Source organism: Acomys minous (genome assembly GCF_964271855.1).
Source record: "Acomys minous genome assembly, chromosome: 1".
Lineage (NCBI taxonomy): Eukaryota > Metazoa > Chordata > Mammalia > Rodentia > Muridae > Acomys > Acomys minous.
Window position 1 is genome coordinate 55427703 of NC_140483.1, and position 27515 is coordinate 55455217.

The window sequence follows — 27515 nt, forward strand, 5'->3', positions numbered from 1 at the left end:
ACCAAGCCCAGGATCTATACAAGTTTAAGACAGACAGGGTCCCCTTGCTGAGAGGGGAAGCAGACGGGAGCTTCATTTTCTAGCCAACAAACTACCTCCATTTGAAAACTACTCAAGGAGGAATAATTAGTCTTCTCTATGCAGCCTCACTGAGTATACACACCACATCTAAGAGAGGCCCCATGGTCAGCCGCAGGTTGGCCAACAGAAAACACACTTAGTAGTACCTTTGAAGGTGTTTTGTCTCCTAATGGCTTTGTCTGGGCATTTTTAAAAACCTTACTTGTCTTTTGCTTACCTATTATGATCCCTGATTCTGTGTTTTTGTGAGGTGTGTGTGTGTGTGTGTGTGTGTGTGTGTGTGTGTGTATACGTGTTTCTTGTACTTTTTCTTTTTGTCTGTTTTATTCAGGGTTGGTTGTTTATTTAGTTCCTTGTTTCCTAAAGACAGAGAAAAAGAAGGAATGGAGTTGGATGACTGGGGTAGTGGGGAAAGATCTGGGAGAAGATGAGGGAAGAGAAACGGTGATCAGAATATACTGCATAAAAATATTTTAAATAGGGCTGGAGAGATGGCTCAGTGGTTAAGAGCACTGACTGCTCTTCCAAAGGACCCGGGTTCAATTCCCAGTGCTCACATGGCAGCTCACAACTGTCTGTCACTTCAAGATCTGACACCTTCCCACAGACATACATGCAAACAAAACACCAATGTACATTAAATAAAAATAAATTATTTTAATTTTTTTAAAGATTAAAAAAATTAATAAAAAAGTAGACAATGGGGCTGGAAAGATGGCTCAGAGGTTAAGAGCACTGACTGCTCCTCCAAAGGTCCTGAGTTCAATTCCCAGGAACCACATGGTGGCTCACAGCCATCTGCAATATAATCTGACTCCCTCTTCTGGCCTGCAGGTGTACATGCAGGCAGAGCGCTGTATATATAATAAATAAATAAATCTAAAAAAAAAAAAAGTAGACAACGGCCCAGGGGTGATGGAGGACGTCTGTAATCCCAGCACTCAGGAGGCAGAGGCAGGTGGATCGCTGTGAGTTTGAGGCCAGCCTGGTCTACAAAGTGAATCCAGGACAGCCAAGGACACTCAGAAAAACCCTGTTTTGAAAAACCAAAAACAAAACCAAACCAAAAATCAAAAACAATAAATAAATAAATAAATAAATAAATAAATAAATAACTTTTTACAATTTCAGCATGGATTGGGTAGGAAAAAAAGTAGACACTCTCATTTACACTCTCATTTACATTTTTTATTGAGGCTCATCTGTTTTATTGATTAAGGAATTGACATCTATGTTATCTTTTCTTGTTTCCTTTTCCCCTCTCTCTGTCTCTCTCCCCCTTTCTTTCTTTCTGAGAAAGTTTTTCTTTCTATGTAGCCCTGGATAGCTTGGAACTACCTATGTAGATGAGGCTGGCCTTGAACTCACAGAGATCCTTCTGCCTTTGCCTCCCCAGTGCTGGGATTAAAGGTGTGCATCGCCACATCTAGACCCTTTTTTTTTTTTAAAGACAGAGTTCTATGTTATAGCCATTGCTGTGTATTGAGGGTGACTGAGAATTTTTTGAGCCTTCATCCCTAAATGCTGAGATTACAGACATGGGCCATGACACCTAGCTTCCTAGTATAGTATGCGTGTGTGTTTGAATATTTGTGTGTGTGTGATGTATGTGTGTGTATATGTATGTTTGTGTGTGTGATGTATGTGTGTGTATATGTATATTTGTGTGTGTGATGTGTGTGTATATGTATGTTTTGTGTGTGATGTATGTGTGTATATGTATGTTTGTGGTGTGTGTGTGTGTGTGTGTGTGCATGTAGTAAACCAGAACATGACTTTCTGTGAAGCTTTTTTTAGGAGCTCTTCATTTTTGTTTGTTGTTTAAGGTATCAATCACTAATTCAGAATATGTTCCACAACCTTGCCTACAGGCCAATGTTATGGAGGCATTTTCTTGGTTGAAGTTCTCGCCTCTTAGATATGTCTAGGTTTGCATCAAGTTGACAAGAACCAATCAGCATCGGGTCCCACTTTGAAGAATAAATTACACGATCACTGTATTCACAAGGAGGAGAAATTCTTGGTCAATTGATGGATTTATTTCTCCCTTCCTAGACCCAGTCTGGTGCAAATCTCACAGCGTCCTCTAGCTCTCCTCTTCCTCCACTTCTGTCCAGACTCTGATCTGCACGATCTTGATGGGGTAGTCATGAGATGCTGTCACCAGCAGTTTTATACAACTGATCTCCTTCACAGAATCTTCTTCATAAAATACCATCTGGTCCAACTGACCTCTCACCAATGGTCCTACCAAGGTATAGTGAGCACAATGCTTGGGGTAGTCCATGAGGCTGTAGCCCACCAACAGTTGCCCGTGTTGTAAGAAGTTAAGCATAGTCTCTTTGGAGCCTGTCACCACTGCTACCCGGATGACTTTCTGTGGCTTATCCAGAACCACCAGCAGGTAGTTGCCTTCTATAGGGTTCAAGGCCCAGAAACAGTCATCATTGAGAATGTAGGCAGACCGTGGAACTGAAAGCCAGATGCCGAACATGTCCGTGAAGACGGTAGCAACAGGGTTATCTGGTTCGCCCAAGTCCTCGTTTTGCTCCCCAGGAAAGCATGTGTCTTCTAACTCAGAGTAGCTGCCCATGTGGTAGAAGATGGAAGGGCTGAAGTGAATGGGAACATTTTGAGACAGGAGAAGACTGAATTCAGAGAGAAGCAGGTGAGTGGGGATGTCCTTGGGGCAGAGGAGCAAGTAGGAAATCAGGCGGGGGAGGTCCCTGGTATGGAAAACTTTCCCAGAGGTCTTCATGTTAGAGAAGTCCAGGGTCACCCAAGGGAGCTGTTTCCAGCCTAGCACTGCCCAGTAGATGTCAGACAGAAACCTGGGGGCACACTTCACATTATCTCCTAGCATGAGGAAGTAGTCAGAGAAGTTGCGGGCAAAATTCATGAGGAGGACGGAGCTTGTTTTCTGCCTAGAATAAAGTTTCCCACAGGGGGAAGTATGCTTCCTTCTTGCTAGGGAGCTGCCAAGCAGCCCATGGACCACCAACAGCCTACCGGACTCAATGTATGGCGTGAAGGAAAGTAAAATGCTGGCAACTGTTTGGTGGAGCCATTTGGGATCAGTGTCTGACAGGAGAACCAATACCAACATATATTCCAGGTCCCGTTCTGAGGAAGCTAGAAATAAGGACTTCAGGGTGTCAAGGAGGTGAGTCTCATTGGTATGCCGCTCTGAGGAGATCCCCACTGTCAGCAGCCCTGAGGAACACAGGGACACTCTCAGTACTTCAGCAAGGCAGATGGAACCCAGGACATTCTTCCCAGCCCCTCACTTAATGCCTGTCCCCAAGACAGGCTCACATAGTCTTCTGGATTGTGTGTTGGCATATAAGCTGCCTCTAGGTTGCTTAGCAACCTATAAAGTCATGGCCTGCCGCCACCAGGTGCGCCAGACTATAAAGGGGCTGACCTGCCATATCTTCTCTCTCTCTCTCTCTCTCTCTCTCTCTCTCTCTCTCTCTCTCTCTCTCTCTCTCTCTCTGGGGCATCTCTCCCTCTTCTTCTCCCCCCTCACACTTCTATAATAAATCTCTCCATATCCGTTCTGTTGCATCACATTCTATTTATTTTTAAACCCTAACATTGTGGGAGGCGAATACCTTCTCAAAGCTATAAACTCTCCCCTGCTCAGTACTTTGAAAGGCTCATGGGAGAAGCCTCACAAAGGATAAGGCTCTCTTTAGAGTGGAACTGTGTGGCTACCGCCCTATCAGCAAATTAGCCTGGCCTGGCCCTTAAGAGTTACCACAGCTACTGTGCACTACCCAGGTCTGCACTAGAAGATCGCCAAGTCCTTTTAAAGCCTCATAGCTGGCAAAGTCCAGTTCACTGGGCTGTGCAGTAAATTCAGTGGCCCATAAGTTCACACTACCTTCTTTTAAGACAACCCACTTCTTCCCCTACCCCTGTGCCAGGTCTGCCTCCCTGGAAGCTGGCGTGGATGATTACCCCCACAGGCTCTCACAGAGTTACTCTGGCCTTTTGGTTCTGCTGGGCATTCAAGGGTGATCAGGCTGGATCAGGTGGAAACCTGTACCTGCTGGTCCTCACTCAAAGTACTTGTATCCCACTAGCTGCCAGCTCAGTCCTTTAGACCCCATTCTCCTTTTCTAGATGAAAGACCTCAGCCTGGCAATGGTAGTGCGTGCCTTTACTCCAAACACTCAAGAGGCAGAGGCAGGCTGGTCTCTGAGTTCAAGTGAGTTCCATGACAGCCAGGGCTCCTCAGAGAAACTCTTGTCACCTCAAACAAAACAAAACAAAACAACAAAAACTAACCGAACAAAACAAGCAAACAAACAAAAAGAAAGGAAGACCTTGACTGCCAAGTCTAATGCCATAGACTGCCAAGCCTAATGGCTCCTCCTACATACTCACTCTTTGCCTGAAAAGAGTCTCCAGCCAGAAGTGTGTAGTTGGCGTGCAGCAGTGCAGGGGGATCTTTCTGCATTTCTGTGAAGTATTTCAAGTGATCGTTCATCTCAGAGCTGATTTTCTCATGCACTATCTGCTGTATTATTTTCATCTTTTCATCCTGAGTACAAGATGATACATTATCAGCCCTAAGGGTGCTTCTTAGACCTTCTGGAAACAACTGGTGTGTGTGTGGGGGGGGGGCAAGCCCTCTTTCCAGTGGATCCATTCCATATAATTTGTCAGGGCACAGCTTTCTGCTCTCTCACCCGGTCATGAGCCCCCATAGAACTTTCCAGCCCTGGAATCCTTCAGAGTGAGGACGTGCCTGCCAAGCCACTGCCCCACTGCCCACAGTCAAGCTGGCAGATGTGGTCCAACTTGGCTCAGGCCTCTGCTGAGTTCTGAAAGTCAGAACCCAGCCCTGTCTTGAAGGCCTTGCTCACACTGCCTGGGCTTGAAAGTCCTTTTTGCTGGCTTTAGTCTCACTACTCGGAGCTCGGCCACCCAAAGCTGCAGCTGCCCTGTGTGTGTGCTGAGGGGAGCTACTTCTAATTTCTCGCGTGAGAAAGGGTGAAGAAAACCATCTGCGCGGCAGGTGCGGCGAGGAGGTGGCCGCAGACAGGTGTTTCTCATCACCTGTGTCCTGCTGGTCAGCACCTGCCCTACAGGTGGTTCGGATTCACAGTCTATGCTGGAATGCCCTGCTCCTCTTCCTGTCCTCCCCAAATCCCCAGCCGGGTCAGAGGTCACGTCCTCTCTGACAGTGTCTGGATTTCTCAGCTGCTTGCCTTTAGTGTTCCCATGATGAACCTAGAGGCTTTAACCTAAGCGGGAAGATCCCATTCCTGGGAAGAGGGAGAAGCCTCTATCCCGGTCCTCACCAGCGATGTCTTATGTTCCACATACGTTGCTTCCTTCTCCTGAAGAAAGAACCCCAGGATGACAAAGGATGCTGCGACTCCGATGCATCTCCACAGGCAACCTTGCATGGTGCCAGGAGCAGCTGTGGAAGGGACGTGAGAAGCAGTAGGTTCCCTAGGGCATCCTACTCAGAGACCGTGGGTGCCATCCCTGGCTTGCTCGCCACGTCCTGAGTCCATCCTTCCGGGACTAAGCTTTCCCGATACCTAACCCTTCCCTCCCACATTTTCCCCTGCTCTTGCTTTTAGACATCTTAGGAAAGACAGCAAACAAGGGCTTGACTCTGGAGTGCCTGCTTTCTCTATGCTCCCAGGCGAACTGGAGGGAACGTGCTGCCAAGAAGAAGAAATGGGGCTGTAAAGATGGCTCAGGAGGTAAAAGAATGTGCTTACTACCAAGCCTGGTGACCAAGTCCTGTTCCTGGGGTCGATACGGCAGAAGGAGAAACCCAACTCCTAGAGATTGTCCTGACTTCCACATGTGTACCATGATGTGCATATGCCACATGTGTGTACACAGACTTAAATACATAAGTGTAACGTGAAGCCTGCATACAATAGGTTTTCCTACCCACATCCTGCTATGTGAACTCTGTTCCTGTATAACTCTGTTTACTCACCTGGGAGGAATGCCGTATGTGACACATCTCCTCCTCTTCTGCAGTGCAACTTTTAAAAAAATAATTTATTTATTTTTATTGTATGTGCATTGGTGTTTTGCCTGCATGTATGTCTGTATGAGAGTGTCAGATCTAGGAGTTACAGACAGTTGTAAGCTGCCATGTGGGTGCTGGGAATTGAACCCAGGTCCTTTAGGAAGAGCAGTCAGTGCTCTTAACTGCGGAGCCATCTCTCCAGCCCCTCTGCAGGGCAACTTAATGTGCTCCAGGCATTACATAACCAGCCCCATTTTGCCATGAGACCTTCCTTATCCTGAGCACATCTGTGATAGTGAAGACAAATACTCGGTATGTTTGGCATTGTTTCTCAGTGAGCTGTCTGGAATGAGAGCTTCACAGAACGCCAGGAAAGGCACCAGCTTAGGCTCCTCTGCTTCTGTTGAATCTCAAGATTCAACTTCGATTCCTCGGCAATGGTGGCAGGTTGTGATAGTCATTTTATCATTTATCATTTTTAAAAAATGTATATAAGTATTTTACCTGCGTATAAGTCTGTGTGCCACATGTGTGTCTGGTGCATGTAGAGGCCAGAAGAGGGTGTTGAGTCTCTTGGAACTGGAGGTATAGGTGGTTGTGAGCCATGGTGTGGGTACTGGGACTTGAACCTGGGTCCTCTGGAAGAGCAGCCAGTGATATTAACTGCTGATCTCCCCCATAATAATTTTTATTTTCTTTGTTTTTTGAGTCAGGGTTTCTCTGTGTAGTCCTGGCTGTCCTGGACTCGCTTTGTAGACCAGGCTAGCCTTGAACTCCCAGAGATCTGCCTGCCTCTGCCTCCTGAGTGCTGGGATTAAAGGCGTGCGCCACCACTGCCCAGCCCCCCATAATAGTTTTTTAAGTGAAGAGAAAATTTAAGGTTAAAGTGTTAGTCATATTATTCCCCCAAGTGGTCAAATACAAACCAATATCTCCTGGTGGGGATTACTGATAAATAAATTAGATGTCATCTCTCAACTCCATGCTTACTTTTGGGCCTGGTCCTTTCCAGAGTTATGTTAGGCAGACAGACAAGGTTTTGGGTGAAGTCAGAAGGATTTGGTATATCTCCTTCACGGTAGGCTGCCAGGATCCATAGAAACCTGGAAGAAACCAGAAACTTCTAACCAGGACCGCATCTTCACTATGTTTTGGGTGCAATGTCCATCGAAGTCTTTCTGGCTAGCAGAAAAATCTCTTTGAAGCTTAACTGGAACAGGATTTTCTCTGAAAACAAGAAGAAAAGAAAAATCTTAATGTTGAAGGATGTAGTCTCAGAATGTTTTCTCCGAGGCTTCTGAGACTAGTCACCCTTCCTAGGCAGCACCCCCGACGACCATTGTGCAGTCTGAATGGCTATTATTATGTGTCAACCTGGCCTTACATCAAGCACTGCTTCTAGGTGAGGTCAGAACACAGGTTCAAGACCAGTCTTTCAGTCTTGCGACTTGAAGTCTGACTATTACCTGCTAGCTTGAGTCAATAGGTATAGATTCTGAGGTGCCTCTTCCTTGTCAGAAGACCCCCACGGGCCAGTCACTGCTACCTGTGCTACCTGGAACTGTACCACGAAATCGTACTCAAATATCCAGTGTCTGGTGGCCTTCTGACAGTTTCCTTCCTTCCTTCCTCCCTCCCTCCCTCCCTTCCTCCCTTTCCTCCTTCCTTCCTCCCTCCCTTTCCTCCTTCCTTTCTCCTTCCCTCCCTCTCTTCCTCCCTTTCCTCTTTCCTTCCTTCCTTTGTTTTCTTTTCCTTTTTTTTTTTTCTGAGAAATTGTTTCTCTGTATAACCTTGGCTATTTGTCCTGGACTCACACTGTAGACCAGGCTGGCCTCAAACTCACAGAGATCTGCCTGCCTCTGTCTCCAGAGTGTGTGGAAGGAACGTGACCTTGCCTTAGACTGGGCCCAAGGTGGAAGCCGTCTTGGGTGGGTTTAGCCCACTGAGACCCAAGTAAACATCTGCGATAGCCTGAGAGGAACCATATGGGCCCAGGGTTGAAGCCAGGGGCCGGGGACTCTGGCCAGGCTAGTATATTCAAAAACGGCCATCGAGGGGAGCAGGGAACCAGAGAGAGACGTCAGTGGTTCCAGCCCGGTCGTGGAGCAGGGGATTGGAGGATTCACAAGCGAGCTGCGAGCACGACGGAGAAGGTATGTTCAGGCCACGAATGGTACAGCTTCTTCTGTCAGGTAGAGGATCTGCGAGACTCCTGGAGAATTACGCCAAGGGATTCGCCCCGCGGAACTGACACCCAGACGGTTTCATTCTTGTTCTCCTTAATCTCCTTTCCTCCCTGTTTAGGATAGTCAGGTTGTAAGGGAGACATATTTGTTTAATAAATTCATAATAAAGTTAAATTGTTAAGGGACCAGAGCCAACACCAGAGTGCTGGGATTAAAGGTGGCACCACCACCTTGAAACCTATAGTTTTCATTTTTACCTTTAGGCTTATGATTCATCTCAAAATAATAGCTGTGTGTGGAATGAGATAGGTGCTGAAATTCCTTTATTTTTTTTTTAAACTAATACCCCATTCTTCCAGCACCACTGTGGAAAGACTCTAAATTCTTGTCACACCTGTTAACTGAGTATGTTTGTGTCTATTTTAGTTTCACTGAACTACTTGATTGTCTTTACTGTCACACACATGATGTCTGCACCCCCTGTCACACACACGATGTCTGCACCCTCCTCAAGGTTGTAATGGTGGGTAGTTTCTGTGCATTCTTCTTACAGATGTGTAGAATGAATTTTTATATAGAAGGCACCATAATGTTCTAATCCTCTTCATTTTCCCCATAGATTCTTAATAATAATTATTATAATTAATTGTTAATTATCTTACATGCTGCTGGAGCAAACATAGTTAACAAAAGACATTTAAGGAAGTAATAGCTGATTTTGGCTCGAAGTTCAAGGGTTAATCATGGCGGCAGAAGCTTGAAGTGGCCTATCACCACGAGGTTGGATTCTTGGCACCCACATGGTGGCTCACAACTACCTACAACCCCTGTTCCAGGAGATATAATGCCTTTCCTGACCTCTGTAGGCACCTCACATGCTACATGTGGTGTATAGACATACACGCAGGCAAAACAGCCAAATGTAAATAAATACTAAGTAAGTAGGCACACAGACAGATGGACAGACAGACAGACAGACGGACAGACAGACGGACAGACAGACAATAGAGTGTGATTGTGGGAATGGCCTCACAAAGAAGCGTGTGATAGAGGAAGATACCTAAAATTGACCTCCGGCTTCCATATGCATTCACACACATGTGCTCGTGCACCTGCATGCACAGGTGCACAAATACTTGAACAAGGACACATACTACATACCCCCCCACACACAGAGACAGACAGACAGACACACACACATACACACACTAAAAAGAAAAAAGAAAAAAAAGAAAAAACCTCTGCTCTGATTGTGTACATTAGTAGAGACCTGAGTTTGGAGCTCAGATTTCTGGTAAGAAGGATTTCAGGGCAACCCATCTTTGAGAGATAGGATCTCTGGCTGCTTAAGGTCCCACCTATAATAAACCTATAATAAACTCCTTTCTAAAACTTAAGCAGTCTGGGCAGTGGTGGCACAAACCTTTGACCCCAGAACTCTGGGAAGCAGAGGTCAGTGGATCTCTATGAGTTCGAGGCCAGCCTGGTCTACAAAATGAGTCCAGGACAGCCAAGGCTATACAGAGAAACCCTGTCTCAATAAACCAAAACAACTACAAAACAACAACAACAACAAAACAAAATAAAAAACACAAAAAAATCCCCACAAAACCAAAAAAACCAAATCAAAGCAAAACAAAAACTTAAAAACGTTTCATGGCTAAACTGTGATATTGGTAAAACATCCAAAGTTGCTCCTATCTGAAACACTCAATTTCTGATAATCCTAAACATGAGGCTGTGGCACAGGCAGGAGCTACCAGAAACCAAATAGGAGGGTCACGAATTCCAGACCAGTCTGGATAACTTAGTGAGCCCTTGTCTAAAACTAAACGTAAAACAAAACGAGGTGGGAGTCCTGGGGTCCCCCCAGGGGAGTCAGCATGCATAACCAGCAGGTGCAGGAGGCCCTGCGTTCAATCCCTGGCAGTGAATCTTAGAAAACGAAAACACAAAACAACCAAACAGGACATGACGGTTCATGCCTATAATCCCAGCACCTGGAAGTCAGAGACATAAAGACTAAGAGTTTAAAGTTAGGGAGGCTAGAGACATGGCTCAGCAGATTAGAGCACTGGCTGCTCTTCCAAAGGTCCTGAGTTCAATTCCCAGCAACCACATGGTGGCTCACAACCATCTATAATGGGACCTGATGCCCTCTTCTGGCCTGCACCATATATGGACACAGAACACTCATAAATTAAAAAATAAAAAAGTACAAAGTCAGCCAGGTGTGGTGGCAACATGCCTATAGTCCTAGCATTCATGAGACTAAAGAGGCAGGAGAATCTCTGAGTTCGAGGCCACCTTGGTCTACAAAACAAGTTCCAGCACAGTCAGGGCCACACAGCGAAACCCTGTCACAAAACAACAACAACAGAAAGTTCAAAGTCATCCTTGGCTACATAGTAAGTTCCAGGCCAGCCTGGGCTACATGAGGCTATGAGACATACCCCACCTGTCTCTCTGTCTCTGTCTGTCTGTCTGTCTGTTTCTCTCTCTTCTCTCTCTCTCTCTCTCTCTCTCTCTCTCTCTCTCTCTCTCTCTCACACACACACACACACACACACACACACACCCCAAGTTTAAAAAAAAATAGCACAGAGTAATACCAAAGAAGAAAAATCTTACAACAGTAATAGATGGCAAAAAATGGAGAACAGGGCTGGAGAGATGGCTCAGAGGTTAAGAGCACTGCCTGTTCTTCCAGAGGTCCTGAGTTCAAATCCCAGCAACCACATGGTGGCTCACAGCCATCTATAATGAGATCTGGTGCCTCTTCTGGCATGCAGGTGTACATGCAGGCAGAGCATTGTATACATAATAATAAATAAATAAATCTTTAAAAAAAATGGAGAGCAACGGGCATTTGGCGGACATCTGGGGAGCAGCTTGAGACAGGGTCTTGGTGTGCAGCCCCAGGTTGGCTTTGAACTCATGATCTTCCTGATGTTATGATGAAAACAAATGTGTGAGTTCAAATGAATGTTAGGATTGAACTGGTGAGGTGAGGGAAAGTAGGCACGAGACGAAAGGGTTTCAGCTAGGTATGAGATAGCTGAGCTGGCCAGAGAAAAAAAGAGAAAAAGAGTCAGAGCTTTTGAACAAACACCAAACTGCAAAGTGGTCTTGCCAGGCTCCAGGCTGGCTCCCACAAAGCCCCATCCCTCTGGAAAATATTTATCTAATTGCAATAGACTAAGTTGTGAGTGACAATAGTTTCTTTCTTTCTTTCTTTCTTTCTTTTTTTTTTCTGAGACAGAGTTTCTCTGTATAGTGTTGGCTGTCTTAGACTTGCTTTGTAGACCAGGCTGGCCTCGAACTCATAATGATTGGCCTGCCTCTGCCTCCCGAGTGCTGGGATTAAAGGGGTGCGCCACTACTGCCTAGCTTGACAATAGTTTCTTTGTTGTTGTTATCTGGAGACAGGTTCTCTGTGTAGCCTTGGCTATCCTGGACTTCCTTTTTAGACCATGCTGGTCTGAAACTTAGAGAGATTCACCTGCCTCTGCCTCCAGATGAAAGGCTAGCGCCACCACAAGGAGCTTGAGAATAGCCTCTGAGACCTCCGGGCTACAGAGATGGCGCAGGAGTTAACAGCCCTTTCCAATCTTGCAAAACAGGTTTTGAGGCCTGGCACCCAAGTGGTGGCTCACAACCATCTGTAACTCCAGTTCAAAGGGATCCGATGCCCTATTCTGACCTTTTTGAGTACCAAGAATGCACTTGGTGCACAGACATACATGCAGGGGAAACTCTTACATGTAGTATAAAATGAACAAGGCTTCTTAAAATGTTTTACTTTTTAAAATTATTATTATTATTATTATTATTATTATTATTATTATTATTTTGGTTTTTGAGACAGGGTTTCTCTGTGTAGCCTTGGCTGAACTGGACTGACTCTGTAGACCAGGCTGGCCTCAAACTCACAGAGATCCACCTGCATCTGCCTCCCTAGCACTGGGATTAAAGGCATGTGCCACCACGCCTGGCCTTATAATTTTTAAAATATATTTTTAAGAACCACGGCCTGTATCCTGTTCCAGAAAGGATACCATCAGACTATCACAAGAGTTAGGTGTGAGGCATCCGGGGGAAACTACGTGGTTTGGTTGGTAGCGGTCTCCTGATGGCCAAGGTGCACCTTTGTGGTTAAGCATTCTCCAAGCTGCAAGTAGGTTATTGATATCATTCTGCGTTGGAATGACCTAATTTAAGACAAGTTAAGGTATATAAATGCAGGTTTATTGGAAGCAGTTCTTGACAGGTTCACCTGGTCCCAAGGAACCAGGCCAGGGAAACCGCCATACAGGGGAGACAGAAAAGCTGAAGAGAAAGCACACAGAGTGAGGAGAGAGGAAAGAAAGAGGGGGCGGGGGAGAGGAAATACCGGAAGAGAGAGGGGAAGAAACCAAAAAAGTTTGGACTAAAGCCTCTAGGGGAGGGGATGCCCCCATCTCCCCACTCCCTGCCCTTGGGCTGGAGACTTCAGAAGGGTAGGTAAACAGGAGGGTGTGCCAGCTATGCCGTACAGCAGGTAGAGAGCGAGGGATGCTGGGAGAACCTGGAGGTCAGCTGTTTGTCTCTGTTCCGAAACCCAACAGTTGTGCCTCTGTATCGGCCCATGCAAGTATGCTAGCTAACACAGGGCTTGATCCTCAAGGACCTGATCTCATTATAATATCACTATATTGTGATTTTTCTCCTCCTCCTCCTCTTCCTCCTCCTCCTCCTCTTCCTCCTCCTCCTCCTCCTTCTTCTCTCCCCTTCCCCTCTTGTGGGGATCACAGGAGGGAATACTCAAAAAGGGAAACCTAGTCCACCTTGATTTAAGATAGTAAAAGGGTAATCATGCCACCATATCATAAATATTCATAAACACTTTAAAATTCACAACACAGAAGTCACCCTGCTGCTCCCCACTGTGGGCTACCCACTTCCACCTGCCCTGGAGTGGTTGCTCTGCTTTAGACTTTTGTCTGTAACTTTAGTAAATAAAGTCTGTTCAAACTGAGGAAGTCACTTGACAAAAACTTGACTGTTAATGTCTGCATTTCTTAAGGAATGCATCATCCAGGAGACCCCTGCGACAGCCGGGAGACTCCAGCATCAGCCAGGAGACCCCTGTGACATCCAGAAGACCCCTGTGATAGCCAGGGGACCCCTGGGACACCCAGTAGACATGTGCATCAGTCAGGAGACCCCTACATCAGCCACAAGACCCCGGCAAAAGCCAGGAGACCTCAGCATCAGCCAGGAGAGCCTGGCAAAAGCCAAGAGACACCAACTGCATCAGCCAGAAGATGCCTGCATTAGCCAGGAGATGCCTACATCAGTCGGGAGACCCCTGGATCACACAGGAGACGATAGCAATAGTCAGGAGACTCCTGTATCAACCAGGAGACCCCTGCATCAGTCAGAAGCCCATTGCATCAGCCAGGAGACTCCTGAATCATCCAGGACCCCCCTGGATCAACCAGGAGCCCCCTGCAACAGCCAGAAGACCCCTGTGACACCCAGGAGACCCCTGCGACACCCAGGACACACGTGGACCAGCCATGAGATCATTGCAACACAACGGAGACCTGGGCGAAAGCCAGGAGACTCCTGCATCAACCAAGAGGCCGCTGCATCAGCTAGGAGACACCTGCAGCAGCCAGAAAACCAATGCATCAGCCAGGAGTCCCCTGCATCATCCAGAAGACGCCTGCATCAGCCAGGAGATGTCTACATAAGCCAGGAGACGCCTTCATCAGCAAGGAGACCCCTACGACAGCCAGGAGACTCCTGGATCATACAGGAGATCATTGCAACAGCCAGGAGACCCCTGCAACAGCCAGGAGAACCCTGCATCAGTGATAAACCCACTGCATCAGTTAGAAGACCCACGTATCAGTCAGGAGACCCCTCCATCAGCCAAGAGACTGCTGCATCAGCCAGGAGACCACTACGACAGCCAAGAGAACCCTGGGTCAGCCAGAAGACCTCTGCAATATCCAGGAGACTCGTGCATCAGGCACGAGACTCCTGCATCATCCAGGAGACCCCTGAGACAGCCAGGAAACTCCTGCAGCAGATAGGAGACCACTGCATCAGCCAGAAGCGCACTCCATCAGCCAGAAGACCCCTGAGACAGCCAGGAGATGTCTCCATTAAGCAGAAGACCCCTGCAACAATCAGGAGACATGTGCATCAGCCACGAGACCCCTGCATCAGCCAGGAGTCCCCAGAGATAGCCAGAAGACCCCAGCAACAGAAAGGATACTCCTGGGACAGCCATGACACCCCTGAATCAGCCAGGAGATGCCTGAGACAGCCAGGAGATCACTGCATTAGACCAGAGACCCTTGCATCAGTAAGGAGACCATTGCGACACCCAGGAGACCCCTGTATCAGCCAAAAGACCACTGTAACACTCAGGAGATATGTGCATCAGCCACGAGACCCTTGCATCAGCCAGGAGACTCCTGAGACAACCTGGAGACCACAGCAACATACAGGAGACTCCTGGGACAGCCATGAGGCCCCTACATCAGCCAGGAGACCCCTGCAAAAGCCAGGAGGCACATGCATTACCCAAGAAACCCCTATGACACGCAGGAGAAACGAGTATCAACCACAAGAACCCTGCATCATCCAGGACACCCCTGCATCATCCAAAAGATCCTTGCAACATCCAGGAGACCCATGCAACAACCAGAATTCCACTGTATCAGCCAGAAGCCCACTGCATCATTCAGGAGACCCCTGCATCAGCCAAGAGACCACTGCAACACCCAGGAGAAATGTGCATCAGCCACAAGACCCCCACATTGGCCAGAAGACAGCTGAGACAGCCAGGAGACCCCTGAGACATCCAGGAGACCCTTCCATCAACCAGAAGACCCCTACACCACTCAGGAGACAAGTGTATCAGCTACGAGACCCTTGCATCAACCAGGAGACTCCTGAGACATCCAGGAGACCCCTACAGCAGACAGGAGACCCCTGCATCAGCCAGAAGCCCACTGCATCAGCTAGGAAATCACTGAGACATCAGGAGACCCCTTCATCAACCAGAAGACCCCTGCACCACTCAGGAGACATGTGTATTAGCTACGAGACCCCTGTATTATCCATGAGACCCCTGCGACAGCCAGGAGACCCCTGTAGCCACCGGGAGACCCCTGCATCATCCATAAGCCCACTGCATCAGCCAGGAGACCCCTTGATCAGGCAGGAGACTCCTCCATCAGCCAGGAGATCCCTGCAACACTCAGGAGACATGTGCATCAGCCATGAGACCCCTGCATCAGCCAGAAGCCCACTGCATCTGCCAGAAAACCCCTTCGACATCCAAGGGACCCCTCCATCAACCAGAAGAGCCCTGCACCATTCAGGAAACATGTGCATCAGCCACAAGACCCCTGCATCAGCCAGGAGATCCCTGAGACAGCCAGAAACCCACTGCATCAGGCCGGAGACCCCTGAGACATCCAGGAGACCCCTGCAGCAGACAGGAGACCCCTGCAGTTGCCAGAAGCCCACTGCATCAGCCAGGAGACCCCTGAGACATCCAGGAGACCCCTCCATCAACCAGAAGACCCCTGCACCACGAAGGAGACAGGTGCATCATCCACAAGACCCTGCATCAGGCAGGAGACCCCTGAGACATCCAGGAGACCCCTGCAGCAGACAGGAGACCCCTGAGACATCCAGGAGACCCCTGCAGCAGACAGGAGACCCCTTAGACATCCAGGGGACCCATCCATCAACCAGAAGAGCCCTGCACCATTCAGGAAACATGTGCATCAGCCACAAGACCCCAGCATCAGCCAGGAGACCCCTTAGACAGCCAGAAGCCCACTACATCAGCCAGAAGACCCCTGAGATATCCAGGAGACTCCATCAACCAGAAGACCCATGCACCACTCAGGAGACATGTGCATCAGCCATGAGACCCCTGCATCAGGCAGGAGACCCCTGAGACATTCAGGAGACCCCTGTATCAGTCAGAAGCCCACAGCATCAGTCAGGAGACCCATGGATCAGGCAGAAGACCACTCCATCAGCCAGGAGATCCCTGTAACACTCAGGAGACACATGCATCATCCACGAGACCCCTGCATCAGCCAGGAGACCCCTGAAACAGCCAGAGACACCTGCAGCAGAAAGGAGACCCCTGCATCAGCCAGAAGCCCACTGCATCAGCCAAGAGATCCATGAGATGTCCAGGAGAGACCCCTCCATCAATCAGAAGACCCCTGAAACACTCAGGAAACATGTGCATCATCCACGAGACCCCTGCATCAGCCAGGAGACCCCTGAGACAGCCAAGGGACCCCTGCAGCTGCTAGAAGACCCCTGCAGCTGCCAGAAGTCCACTGCATCAGCCAGGAGACCCCTTCAACATCCAGGAGACCCCTCCACTAACCAAAGACCCCTGCACCATGCAGGATACACGTGCATCAGCCACGAGACCCCTGCATCAGCCAGAAGCCCACTGCATCAGCCAGGAGACCTTTGTGACATCCACAGCATTGTCTCATAGGTGTGTGACTGCAGGTCCAGTGGGACCTTAGCTCCTAATTATGGGAATAGAAAGTGGTAAAATAATTTTAGGGAAAACGAGAACAAATAAAACTTTGTGTTTGTTTTTGAAAGGCTCCTGTAGTCTGGGATAACTTGTTATGCCAAAGTTGCAAGACCCCTGTAGACCACCTGAGACCAGCCAGATGCAATTCACAACACAGGGTCTTTTTATTGTGCCAACTCTGGAGCAAGGAATGTTAGTTCCCCCCAGAAACTGAGGAAGGTGGCGGCTTTGACCCCTTAGGACACAAGGTTTATAAAGGCAGTAGCTGCAAAGGGGACTTTCCAAGCCTTGGTGTGACACGATTGGGTAACAAGGTTATAGGGGAGTTGGCCTTAACGCTGATAGGGTAAGACAGGGTAGGGGGTTTGGGCCAAGCCGCAAGGGGAATCTTATCCAGTTTTTTAAATCTACTCTAACATTGTGGGGTTTTCACGTTATGAGCTGGCCCATAGGTGTTAACTCCAGGTGTTACTAGGCATACTTTCGTGGGCTTTCCGAGAACTTGGGGACCATGAGGGAAAGGGGGGGGGGGAGTTCACTCTGGGGGCAAGACAGAGGCTTGGTGCAAGATGCCTTTTGTTTGGTCACCACAAACCCTGAACTTAATATGGAGCTGAGGATGACCTTGACTTCCTCCTGATCCTTGGGCCCCCACCTCTTATGTGCTAAGACTGAAGGTGTGTGTGTGTGACCATGCTTAGATTGAGTTTGCCCCACACACACACACTTTTTTTTTTTTTTTTTTTGGTAAGCCCATTTTGGGGAAGAATTTATCAAAATTCCCAAAAGCTGTGGGAACTGGACCAGGAGGGAGAGAGACAGATTCCCCAGCCCAGGACACAGACTCGGGACACAGCATCGAGGGGCAAATCTATTTTTTTTCCTTGGTATTTTGAGACAGGATTTCTCTGGGTAGCCTTGGCTGTCCTAGACTCACTTTATAGACCAGGCTGGTCTTGAACTCAAAGTGATCACCTGCCTCTGCCTCTCAAGTGCTGGGATTAAAGGCGTGGGCTATCTGTTCATGTTCTGACCACTCCTTACTTTCTCTCTTCCTTTTTGTTTTGTCCTTTCTGTTGGTTCACTGAAAAAAAAAAAAATCCTGGCTAGGAGACTCTTCTTCAAGGATGGGTATGAGTGGGAGGAACCCTGTCTTTCCAGCAGGAGGCTTTGGATGACCCAGGGCTTAGGACCAGGAAGGAAGGAAGATGAAATGTCAACCACAGCAGGTGACAATCACCCCTTTCCTGGGGCTGGGGCCCTCCTGGAGACTTGCCTTGGCTATAGAGGAGCTCAGCCCCACCCTCACCCCTACCCTCACTTCAGGGTTCAGAGCGCTCCCCTAGGACAGGAAGAAAATGCGGTGCTTGGGAAGCCTGGGGGCAGGCCGGAATCTGCACCCTTGAGGCAAGGCCAAGTGTCCACCACACTCAGGTCTTACCCTGAAGACTACAGTTCACCCTGAACGGAGGTGGTTCAGCAGCCCCGGCCCACTCCAGCCCCAAGGGAAAGGAGATAGGCATAGACGGGAAAGTGGATTCTGTATCAGGGAAGGGGGCTGAAGTTGGCCACATTTATTTGTTTTCTCCAAATAAAGATAGATTTTTTGTTTTGTTTTGTTTTTAAAATATTTTTCTCAAGAACACTTTCTGAGACAGAGCCTCCCCAGGGAGCCCAGACTATCCTGGCCTGGAACTTTGTGTCATCTTCCCGCCATGTCCTCCTAAGTGCTGTGATTGAGGGTATACACTGTCATGCTCAATCTTTTTCTTTTACTATTTCTAAGTATGTGTGTGAGAAGGCTGGAGGGCACTGTGTGTGGACATGTGTTCGTGAGTTTGGTCACCTTGGGAGGCATAGGACCCCCACAGAACTGGAGTTACATGTGGTTGCTGACGTAGAACCAAGTAGAAAAGACCAATGATTAGACACTGATTTATTCAGTGATTCACTTAAAGCACGCCTCACACTATTTGCCAAACACACTTTCACCTGCTACTACCCGGAACAGGATGACCTGAGAGACAGCTAAAACAATGGGTCGTTGCCCTTAACCACCCACAGATTGCCACTTTTGCTTCTGTGAAATCTTGTTTGCTTGCTCATCCCACCAACAAAAAACCACAACACACGAGGCTGGAATAAGTCAAACTATGTGGAGTCTTTACTCACCATTGGTGGGGCTGTCCCAGGCAGAGTAGGCGGAAGCAGTGTCCACTTCCAATTTGTTCAAGTCTTTGAAGGGCACATCCACAGTTAGGAGGTATACAGAAAGGCAACTATGGACGTCCATCTGCAGCAAGCAAGCATTGTTTACAGAAGTGGAGAGATAGCAGTTAAGTGATCAGGTGTTCTCATAACCACTAAGTCAGGGACACATTGTATAGGAATTTATGGCTGGTCCAGTTAACTCCAGGAATTTACCACTGATCTACTTGACCAGAGATCAGTTTACTCGAGATAGTTTCAGCACTCAAATTATTCCTAGGTTTTTCTTTTTTCTTTTTCCCCTAGGAGGATAGCAGGCTACCAAGAAGAGACTTGGTATACGAGCATATACATGGGGAGGAGGTCCCCCTCAGTCACAGTCATAGGGGAGGGGAGTAAGGGGAAAATGGGAGGGAGGGAGGAATGGGAGGATACAAGGGAGGGGATAACCATTGAGATGTAATATGAATAAATTAATAAAATTTAAAAAAATTATCCCTAGGAACACTTCGATGAGACTGTGTGACTATAGTCCCGTAGCCCTCTGTAGTTGTTTTAGTATAAAATAATACGAGCTGGCCCCAGATGGAAGCCTTCAGGAGCTGTACTGGCTTGGTCCACCAGTGACATCACCTCTCCTCCACTCTCACTGGTTTTGGGGTGCTTATTCTAGAAAGATTCCCATAACAGTTGTGAACTGTTTTAAGTGGGTGCTAGGATTGGAACTACAGTCCCCCGAGAGAGCCGTACAAGCTCTTAACCTCTGAGTCATGTCTCTTAGCACTGTTTCTCATTTGTAAAAATTTTTAACTTTTAAAATGTTTTAAGTATTTGGTTTTTCAAGACAGGGTTTCTCTGTGTAGCCTTGGCTGCCCTGGACTCAATTCGTAGACCAGGCTGGCCTTGAACTCACAGAGCTCTGCCTGCCTCTGCTTCCCTGTGTGCTGTGATTATAAGTGTGCTCCACCACGCCCAGCTTCTTTCTTAATTTTTAATATTGGACACTCTCAGTGTAAAACTTTGAAACAAATGAAAAAGAACAGCAAAAGTGACTCAAAATCCAAATAGTCAGAGATAACATCTTGCTAATATCTGGCTGAACATATTAAGTCACCATGAAAGGGACAGATTGAAATCTGGGTTTATGGTAAGAGAGGTCAAGTCCCTAAAAGGCTCTCTGTCATATGAGGAACAGAATTCATGAAGTATGACACTTCTCAGGGAGTAAAGGAGAAGTAAGCCTGTTTCCACAAATAGGTCATTTTCAGTTTCCTAGGGACACTTGTTTTTATGTTTAATAATAAAATATAAGATATAAGGCAATAATATAAGATAAGAGAGACCAGACAGCAGATCTTACGTTATAGAAGAGTTTATAAAATGAGCATGGGGGAGAAGAACAGGGGGTGGGGGCACCCCAGAGAGAGACAGACAGAAGAAGAATGAAAAGAAGAGAGAGTAGAGAGAGGGGAGGGGCATGAGGCAGGTTTGTCCTTTTATATGGTCCCGGGCAGGGCCACGCCCCCATGGCAGGTAAGCAATGACATCACAAGCAGGCAGACAGAAACAATGCTAACATTCTTACCTTTTCCTATAATTAAAAAATGACCCGACCCAGATCTAGCCAATGGACAGGACATTCTCCACAGTTGAGTGGAGAGTGAGGACTGACTTTCACACGAACTCTGGTGCCCCATATTTGACCACGTCCCCTGGATCGGGAGGCCTGGTGGCACTCAAAGGAAGGATAGCAGACTACCAAAAAGAGACTTGATACCCTATGAGCATATACAGGGGGAGGAGGCCCCCCTTAGTCACAGTCATAGGGGAGGGGAGTAAGGGAAAATGGGAGGGAGGGAGGAATGGGAGGATACAAGGGATGGGATAACTATTGAGATGTAAAATGAATGAATTAATAAAAATAATTAAAAAGAAAGAAAAAAGCTAAAAAAAAGAACATTGGATTGTTTTTATATAAGGTAAGTTAAAGTATATAAATGTAGATAAGGGAGAAAAGAGAGAGAGAGAGAGGAGAGAGAGAGAGAAATAGCAACAAAATGTTCAGAGTATATGGTGAAGAGGAAGGAAAGGTTCTGCCCTGAAAGTTCAAGGTAGAGAGTTGGGCATGTCAGCCATGTCCTGCAGCAGAGAGGGAGTGAGGAGTGCTGGGTGAACCTGGAGCTGCTCGTCCCCAGGTCTGGAGCACAGCGTTTCAGCCTTTTATAAATGGATAAGGGGTGGATTAATCATCTTAACTACTTCCCGTAGACAGTAGGGCAGTGATAGGTGGTTAAAAGGCTGAAATTTTGGCTAGGTTCTGGAAGAACAGGCTGTTGATTTGCTGTCCAGGGTCTGAGAACATCTGCAGCTAGGAGGGGCAATGCAGGTCCAGCTAGCAAGATCCATGAGGTTGGGCTGGAGCAATTATGGGTAGCTTCTTTGATGATGTTCCAGATGTAGTCTGGAAGTCTGGCAGGATACTGCAACATATATGTGGGCAGAAGACAAAGTTAGTAGGTTAGGGAGAAAATTCCCTTTAGGTATATATTTGAAACTCTTGGGAGAGCAAAGAGAAAAGGCAAGAGACAATGCTGACAATGCTTGAAAATTTTGGGAGAGCAAAGAAAAAGGTTTGAACATAGGGAACTTCCATTTTACTGATTGCTGGCCATAGTTAAAACAGCTTAGTTTTGGATCTGCCCAAGTTTGATTGCAGAGGTGTGTAAGCTTAGCAGCCCTTTATGTGGGCATAAGGATTTGAGATTCTCTAAAAGACATCCCAAAGGCATGCTAGGAGGAACAGGCGTCTGGACGGTTTCCATAGGGAGGGGAGGTCAGTAACCCGTTACGGTGTCCCCCAAAACAGATAGTGACCCAAGGAACAGGTACAGACTGCTCAGTAGCTCATCAGCACTGACCAGCAACCAAGAGCTGGTCTGGAGACGTAGTTACCCAGTGCACCTGATTTGGACAGTGGCTGTGGATGGTGAGGACAGCTGAGGGAAGGAAGCTACATCTGAAAACTCACCAGATGGAAACGGTCCTAGTTGTAGGGCAGCGAAGAGGACCAGCCACAGTTATGCAGACCAGGGTTGGGTGCTTCCACTCCCAGTGAATCAGAGAGGTGGTGACAGTCTCTTGGACAAAGGGAAGTGTTTACATAACTAGGAAGGGAGAATTTAGCTGGTGTTGGGTGCAGAAAGGTGGCAATCAGGTGGTTAGGGAGAGGGGAGTCCCAAAACCAGTAAAAAAGAGAAGGGACCCCCCCCCCTCTAAGAGGCAATTGGTGAGAAACTGTTGATTGGCACTACTTATCTGGATTCCATTTGACCTGAGAGATGAATTTCCTGTATCTTACAAGGAGCCTTTTAAGTTCATAAAGGGAGATAAATTTTAGACATGTTAGCATCATCATTGTTAAAATCTGCAATGAAATATACACTGTTAGACATAAACACATTGTAGGAAAAGCCAGTAGACATATAACATGGTAGAGGCTTGGGAAAAGAACTTTGTGTTAAAAGCACACATACTCTGAGGTGAGCTCAGGGAAGGCAGAAGCCTTTTAGCCTCTGTGGAACAGTAACATGGGGAGGGCAGAAATCTCCTGTAGAGCCGAAGGCAAAAGCTCAGTTTAGCATCAGTATACATCATGAACGATGTCTGTCCAGCGAAGACTGGAAGTATATCCTTTTAGTACAATGAGAAACATTTTAAGAAAAGACAATACGAAGGAAATTTAAAATCTTGGAACTATGATAGGATCGTATAGTGGAATGTTTTGACATAGACTAATAAACTAGAGCTCCACTGTTCAGTGTCAACACTGTAAACAGTTATTCCAACCAGAGCATAGCAACCAGAGCATAGCAACAGGAAAAGATAAAGCGTCCTTTTAGACATGTTGGCCTTCATAACTCACATTTACCAACTTAAAACACATTCTTACACCTTCTAATATTCATAACTTACATGGATCAGTCTTTTTTTAAAAAAAGATTTGTTTATTTATTTATTGTGTATACAGTGTTCTGCCTGCATGTACACCTGCAGGCCAGAAGAGGGCATCAGATCACATTACAGATGGTTGTGAGCCACCATGTCGTTGCTGGGAATTGAACTCAGGACCTTTGGAAGAACAGGCAGCACACTTAACCACTGAGCCATCTCTCCAACCCACAGGGATCAATCTTAAAGCATCTTCTTAGGGCCTTTTTTAACATTCATGGAACACCTTCTTGGTAGCTTTAATACATAAGTGAAATTGCTGTAAGTAGTCACTACCCTTAGCTAAAAGAGTGGTAATAAGGTAGACTGTATCTAGACCTGACAGTTAAAGTTTGGTCTCCTGCATATGAAGAGGGCTGGGAAGGTATCTGAAGCCTCCCATGATAGAAGTTGGCTATGTGACCATGTAGCCCGAGTATGAGTTTAAAACAGACCTGTAGCGTTACCCTGGGTGTGGTGAGGCTGCTGAATCTGAGCCGTCTGTGCTCCACCAGGTCAAGGGACTTGAAGGCTGGAAGTGCCTACAGCTCTTGTGCTGGTTGAACCTCCAGTGACTAGGCACAGAGGACAAGCCTGCGTGTGAGCTTTCTGACATCCGTAGGCCAGTTTCGCCAACAGGCGAGGCTGTGGGATTAGTGTCCCGTTCTGGCTGTAGCAGCTGTGAGACCATGTCTTCTTTTGGCTGCATCTGAAACAGGTCCCTGGCAGAGCTGCCTCAGGCTGGACCCTGGGAGGAGGGGCTTTGCGGACCTCTATTTTTTTCCCTGAGCGGTAGTGGCTAAGGCCTAGAGAATAGTTTTTGCTGTAGCTGAGCCTGTCGGGAAGGTTCCTCTCAGGTTTTAATGATTGTACCGGTTCCTATATAGGGGTTCAGGAAACATCCTCAGCCTTTTAAGTAAGATGGCAGTGAGACTACAGTCTTGTCTATCTTGAGAATATTTAAATAGACAATTTTGTTTATAGTTTATCTTAATATTTAAAGACAAAGACTTTAGGTTTTATCTCTGTCAAGTTGGGACGTTAAAAACATAAGTACAGGGCTGGAGAGATGGCTCAGAGGTTAAGAGCATTGACTGTACCTCCAGAGGTCCTTAGTTCAATTCCCAGTAACCACATGGTGGCTCACACTCATTTATAATGTGATCTGATGCCCTCTTCTGGCCTGCAGGTGTACATGCAGGCAAAGCACTGTACACATAATAATAAATAAATCTTAGAAAAAAAAAAAGAATAAAAAAACCCACACAAAAACATAAGTACAATCCAAAAAGAGCAGAACAGTTTTGTATGATTAATAACATCTTTAGAAAATAAAGTTAAAAGTGGGGTATGGTGGTGCACACCTTTAATTCCAGCACTTGGAAGGCAGAGGCAGGTGGATTGCTGTGAGTTTGAGGCCAGCCTGGTCTACAAAGCAAGTCCAGGACAGTCAAGGCTACACAGAGAGACCCTGTCTCAAAAAACAAACAAACAAACAAACAAAGAAGATAAAGTTAAACATGTTTTAAGGCAGTGATTTTAGACTTTGAGAATGAGGGTAGAACATAACAACCAAGTTTTAGCATTGTAAACAAATGAACGTTACTACAGCAGAACATTACACAAGATCAGTTGACCAGGAAGCTTGCAGGAGCCCCTGCGGGAAAAACAGCATTATTTGGTTAGACCTTTATAACTCTGAAATAAGAAACATTTAGAACCAGGGTACAATAAAATGTTTTTGTTTGTTTGTTTTATTTAAAGGGGAATAAACATACATTAAGTTTTATATATGAGCCCACAATTGTCACAGCTGTGAGTCACGGGTTGCCGCCTGGAGGTAGACTCCGCCCCTGGCCTTCTCTGGCCCGCCTTTGGGCAGTCAGGGTTGGGGGGGAGTAGGAGCTGCACATGCGCATATCCACTCAATCTCCGGCAGACCTGCAGTGGGAAGGGGGAGGGGCCAGGGCAGCTTTGGGAAACTAGCCGACATGTGGCCAGGCCATGTGTAAGAGTTTTTTAAATGGAAGAGAGCAGGCAGTCCTCTAGCACCCCAAAATTGGTCTGGATCATTTTGGAATAGCGCGGATGCACAAGCTGGCCTTGAAGCAGGGCGTGGGGGTAACAGGCACCATTTGGCCGCCCTAGCGCGCACCCCATGGGGTATAATCTCTGCTCTCACCTGCCTCTAATGAACCCTGCTATGTAGCAGTACAACAGTGTCTTTTTCGCCTGGCTAGGTTTAGTTCCCAGACCATTCCTGTGGGCAGGCAGTAGGGACAGGAAGCCCAGTGCCTGAGTGCTCTAGGGGCCAATGTTAGGCTCCTGAGGGCTGGGGAACCGAGACAGAGCATCCATTTACCTCAGTGTGAAAGCTAGTGTGGAAGGCTTCCTTCCTCACAGGTGGCTCTGGGCAAGCGCAGGAAGTGGGAGAGCAGGGCCGTATTTAGAGAAAGGAATTTAGCCAACGGAACGGTCGTCTGGGTTTCGTATACGAGTCACGGGCACCAATTTTGTGTTTATTAATAAAATATAAGATATAAGGCAATAAGAGGTTCCAGACAGTAGATATTATATTACGGAAGAGTTTATTAAATGAGCATGGGGGGGAGAGTAGGGGTACCCCAGAGAGAGAGGCAGAGACAGAGGAAGAGTGAGAAGAGAGAGAGAGAGAGAGAGAGAGAGAGAGAGAGAGAGAGAGAGAGAGAGAGAGAGAGTAGCGAGGAGAGAGAGAGGGAGGGGAAGTTTGTCCTTTCACATAGCCCTCGGCAGGGCCACCCCCCATGGCAGGTAAGCAATGACATCACAGGAATCTGACTGAAGCAGAATTCTAACAACTCCATCTGTATCCCAGATGTGCTGTCCTTTTCCCCTAAAAATGTCTGTCATCCCTTTTAACTTGTTTCTTCCATGCAATCTCAAATAATTAGTATTCCACCGCCTCCTAGTGACACACACTGGTCGTGGACCACTCTGGATATATTCCTTAGATAGTTACTATCCAAAGAACAGATTGGCTGAGGCCTTTAATCCCAGTTCTGGGGGGGGGGGGGCAGATGCAGGTAGGTCTCTGTGAGTTTGAGACCAACTTGGTTTATATGGTGAGTTCCAGGCCAGCCAGTGCTCAAAAACAAACAAATAAACAAGGGGAAAAAAGAAACTGGTGGTGCTAATCTCCTGCCACTTTAATGACTCTAGGAGTGTAGTCCACTGTAGCGATCTCTCCTGAAGAACTAATTCTGCAGTGAGTCAACTTTCAATGGCTGATATTACTTTTCTAAAGTCATTTGCTGAGGATATTAGGTTTCTCACTCTCCTCTCCTTGCTTTTTCCTCTTTATTGATTGCACTTTCCCTCCCCTTTTCCTCTTCCCCTTCTTGGTCCTTGTTATCCTTTCTTATGCTTCATATTGAGAGGGGTGGGTTTAGCCTCAGCCCAGGGCATAGTGGACTTGGCACTTGGAGAGGATGACCATGCCAGCTACTGGGGGGTGGGGGTCGGGGAGTGGGGCAGGGGATGACACTGCAGAGGACTCCTCTCATACCTGCCTTCAGTAGGGGAAGTGGAGCAGGGCTGGGCATCTGCCACAAGCAGGGTAGAAATACAATGGTTGCCCTGAGAAAGCTGTTTGCTGTAGAATTCAGTGCTGTGGGAAGACCCTACAAGACAGCATGGAGGAAGAGGCAGCTATTACAGAAGAATTCCAGGGACAAGAACTATAAGGACTTTGAAGTGGTGGAAGACAATACAATCGTTTACACTGCCAATTTAAATTTGTCTTGTTGGCCTGGAGAGATGGCTCAGTGGTTAAGAGCACTGACTGCTCTTCCAGAGGTCCTGAGTTCAATTCCCAGCAACCACATGGTGGCTCCAAACCATCTACATGTTTGTAATCTGATGCTCTCTTCTGGCCTGTGAGTATATATGCACTCAGAGCACTGTATACATAATAAATAAGTCTTTTTAAAAAATAAAATTGTTAAGCCGGGCATGGTGGCGCACGCCTTTAATCCCAGCACTCGGGAGGCAGAGGCAGGCAGATCGCTGTGAGTTCGAGGCCAGCCTGGTCTACAAAGCGAGTCCTGGACAGCCAAGGCTACAAAGAGAAACCCTGTCTCAAAAAAACAAAAAAACAACAAAAAAAAGAAAAATAAATAAAATTGTTTTGCTTTTCTTTTTCTTCTTGAGACAGAGCTTCCCTGTGTAACATCCCTGGCTGTCCTAGAGATTGTAGACCAGGCTGGCCTCGAACTCACAGAGATCTGCCTACCTCTGCCTCCAAAGTGCTGGGATTAAAGGCATGCACCACCACTGCCTGGCTTGTTTTGTTTTTCAAGAAAAGGTTTTGTGTAGCCTTGGCTGTCCTGGAACTCACACTGTAGACCAGGCTAGCCTTGAACTCAGAGATCTGACTGTCTTGTCTGTGCCTCCTGAGTGCTGGGATTAAAGGTATGCACCACCACCATCA

The 27515-nt window shown here is 47.1% G+C and overlaps 2 protein-coding genes across 2 annotated transcripts; one reads left to right on the forward strand and one right to left on the reverse strand.

Annotated features, from left to right (window-relative positions):
- Nucleotides 1-1282: 1282 nt before the first annotated feature.
- LOC311599922 (alpha-1,3-mannosyl-glycoprotein 4-beta-N-acetylglucosaminyltransferase-like protein MGAT4E) lies at nucleotides 1283-7369 on the reverse strand. The gene is made up of 4 exons (XM_084786045.1): nucleotides 7079-7369; nucleotides 5394-5515; nucleotides 4474-4630; nucleotides 1283-3294 (listed from the first exon to the last, which is right to left on the reverse strand). Exons 2-4 carry the CDS (start codon nucleotides 5499-5501, stop codon nucleotides 2168-2170), a joined length of 1392 nt encoding a protein of 463 aa, XP_084642171.1. The 5' UTR covers nucleotides 5502-5515; nucleotides 7079-7369; the 3' UTR covers nucleotides 1283-2167.
- A 45-nt stretch (nucleotides 7370-7414) lies between these two features.
- LOC311596683 (uncharacterized protein) lies at nucleotides 7415-16916 on the forward strand. Its single transcript, XM_084780383.1, has 2 exons — nucleotides 7415-8241; nucleotides 13340-16916. The coding sequence occupies exons 1-2, from the start codon at nucleotides 8074-8076 to the stop codon at nucleotides 16241-16243; spliced, it is 3072 nt and encodes a 1023-aa protein (XP_084636509.1). The 5' UTR covers nucleotides 7415-8073; the 3' UTR covers nucleotides 16244-16916.
- The last annotated feature ends 10599 nt before the right edge of the window (nucleotides 16917-27515 follow it).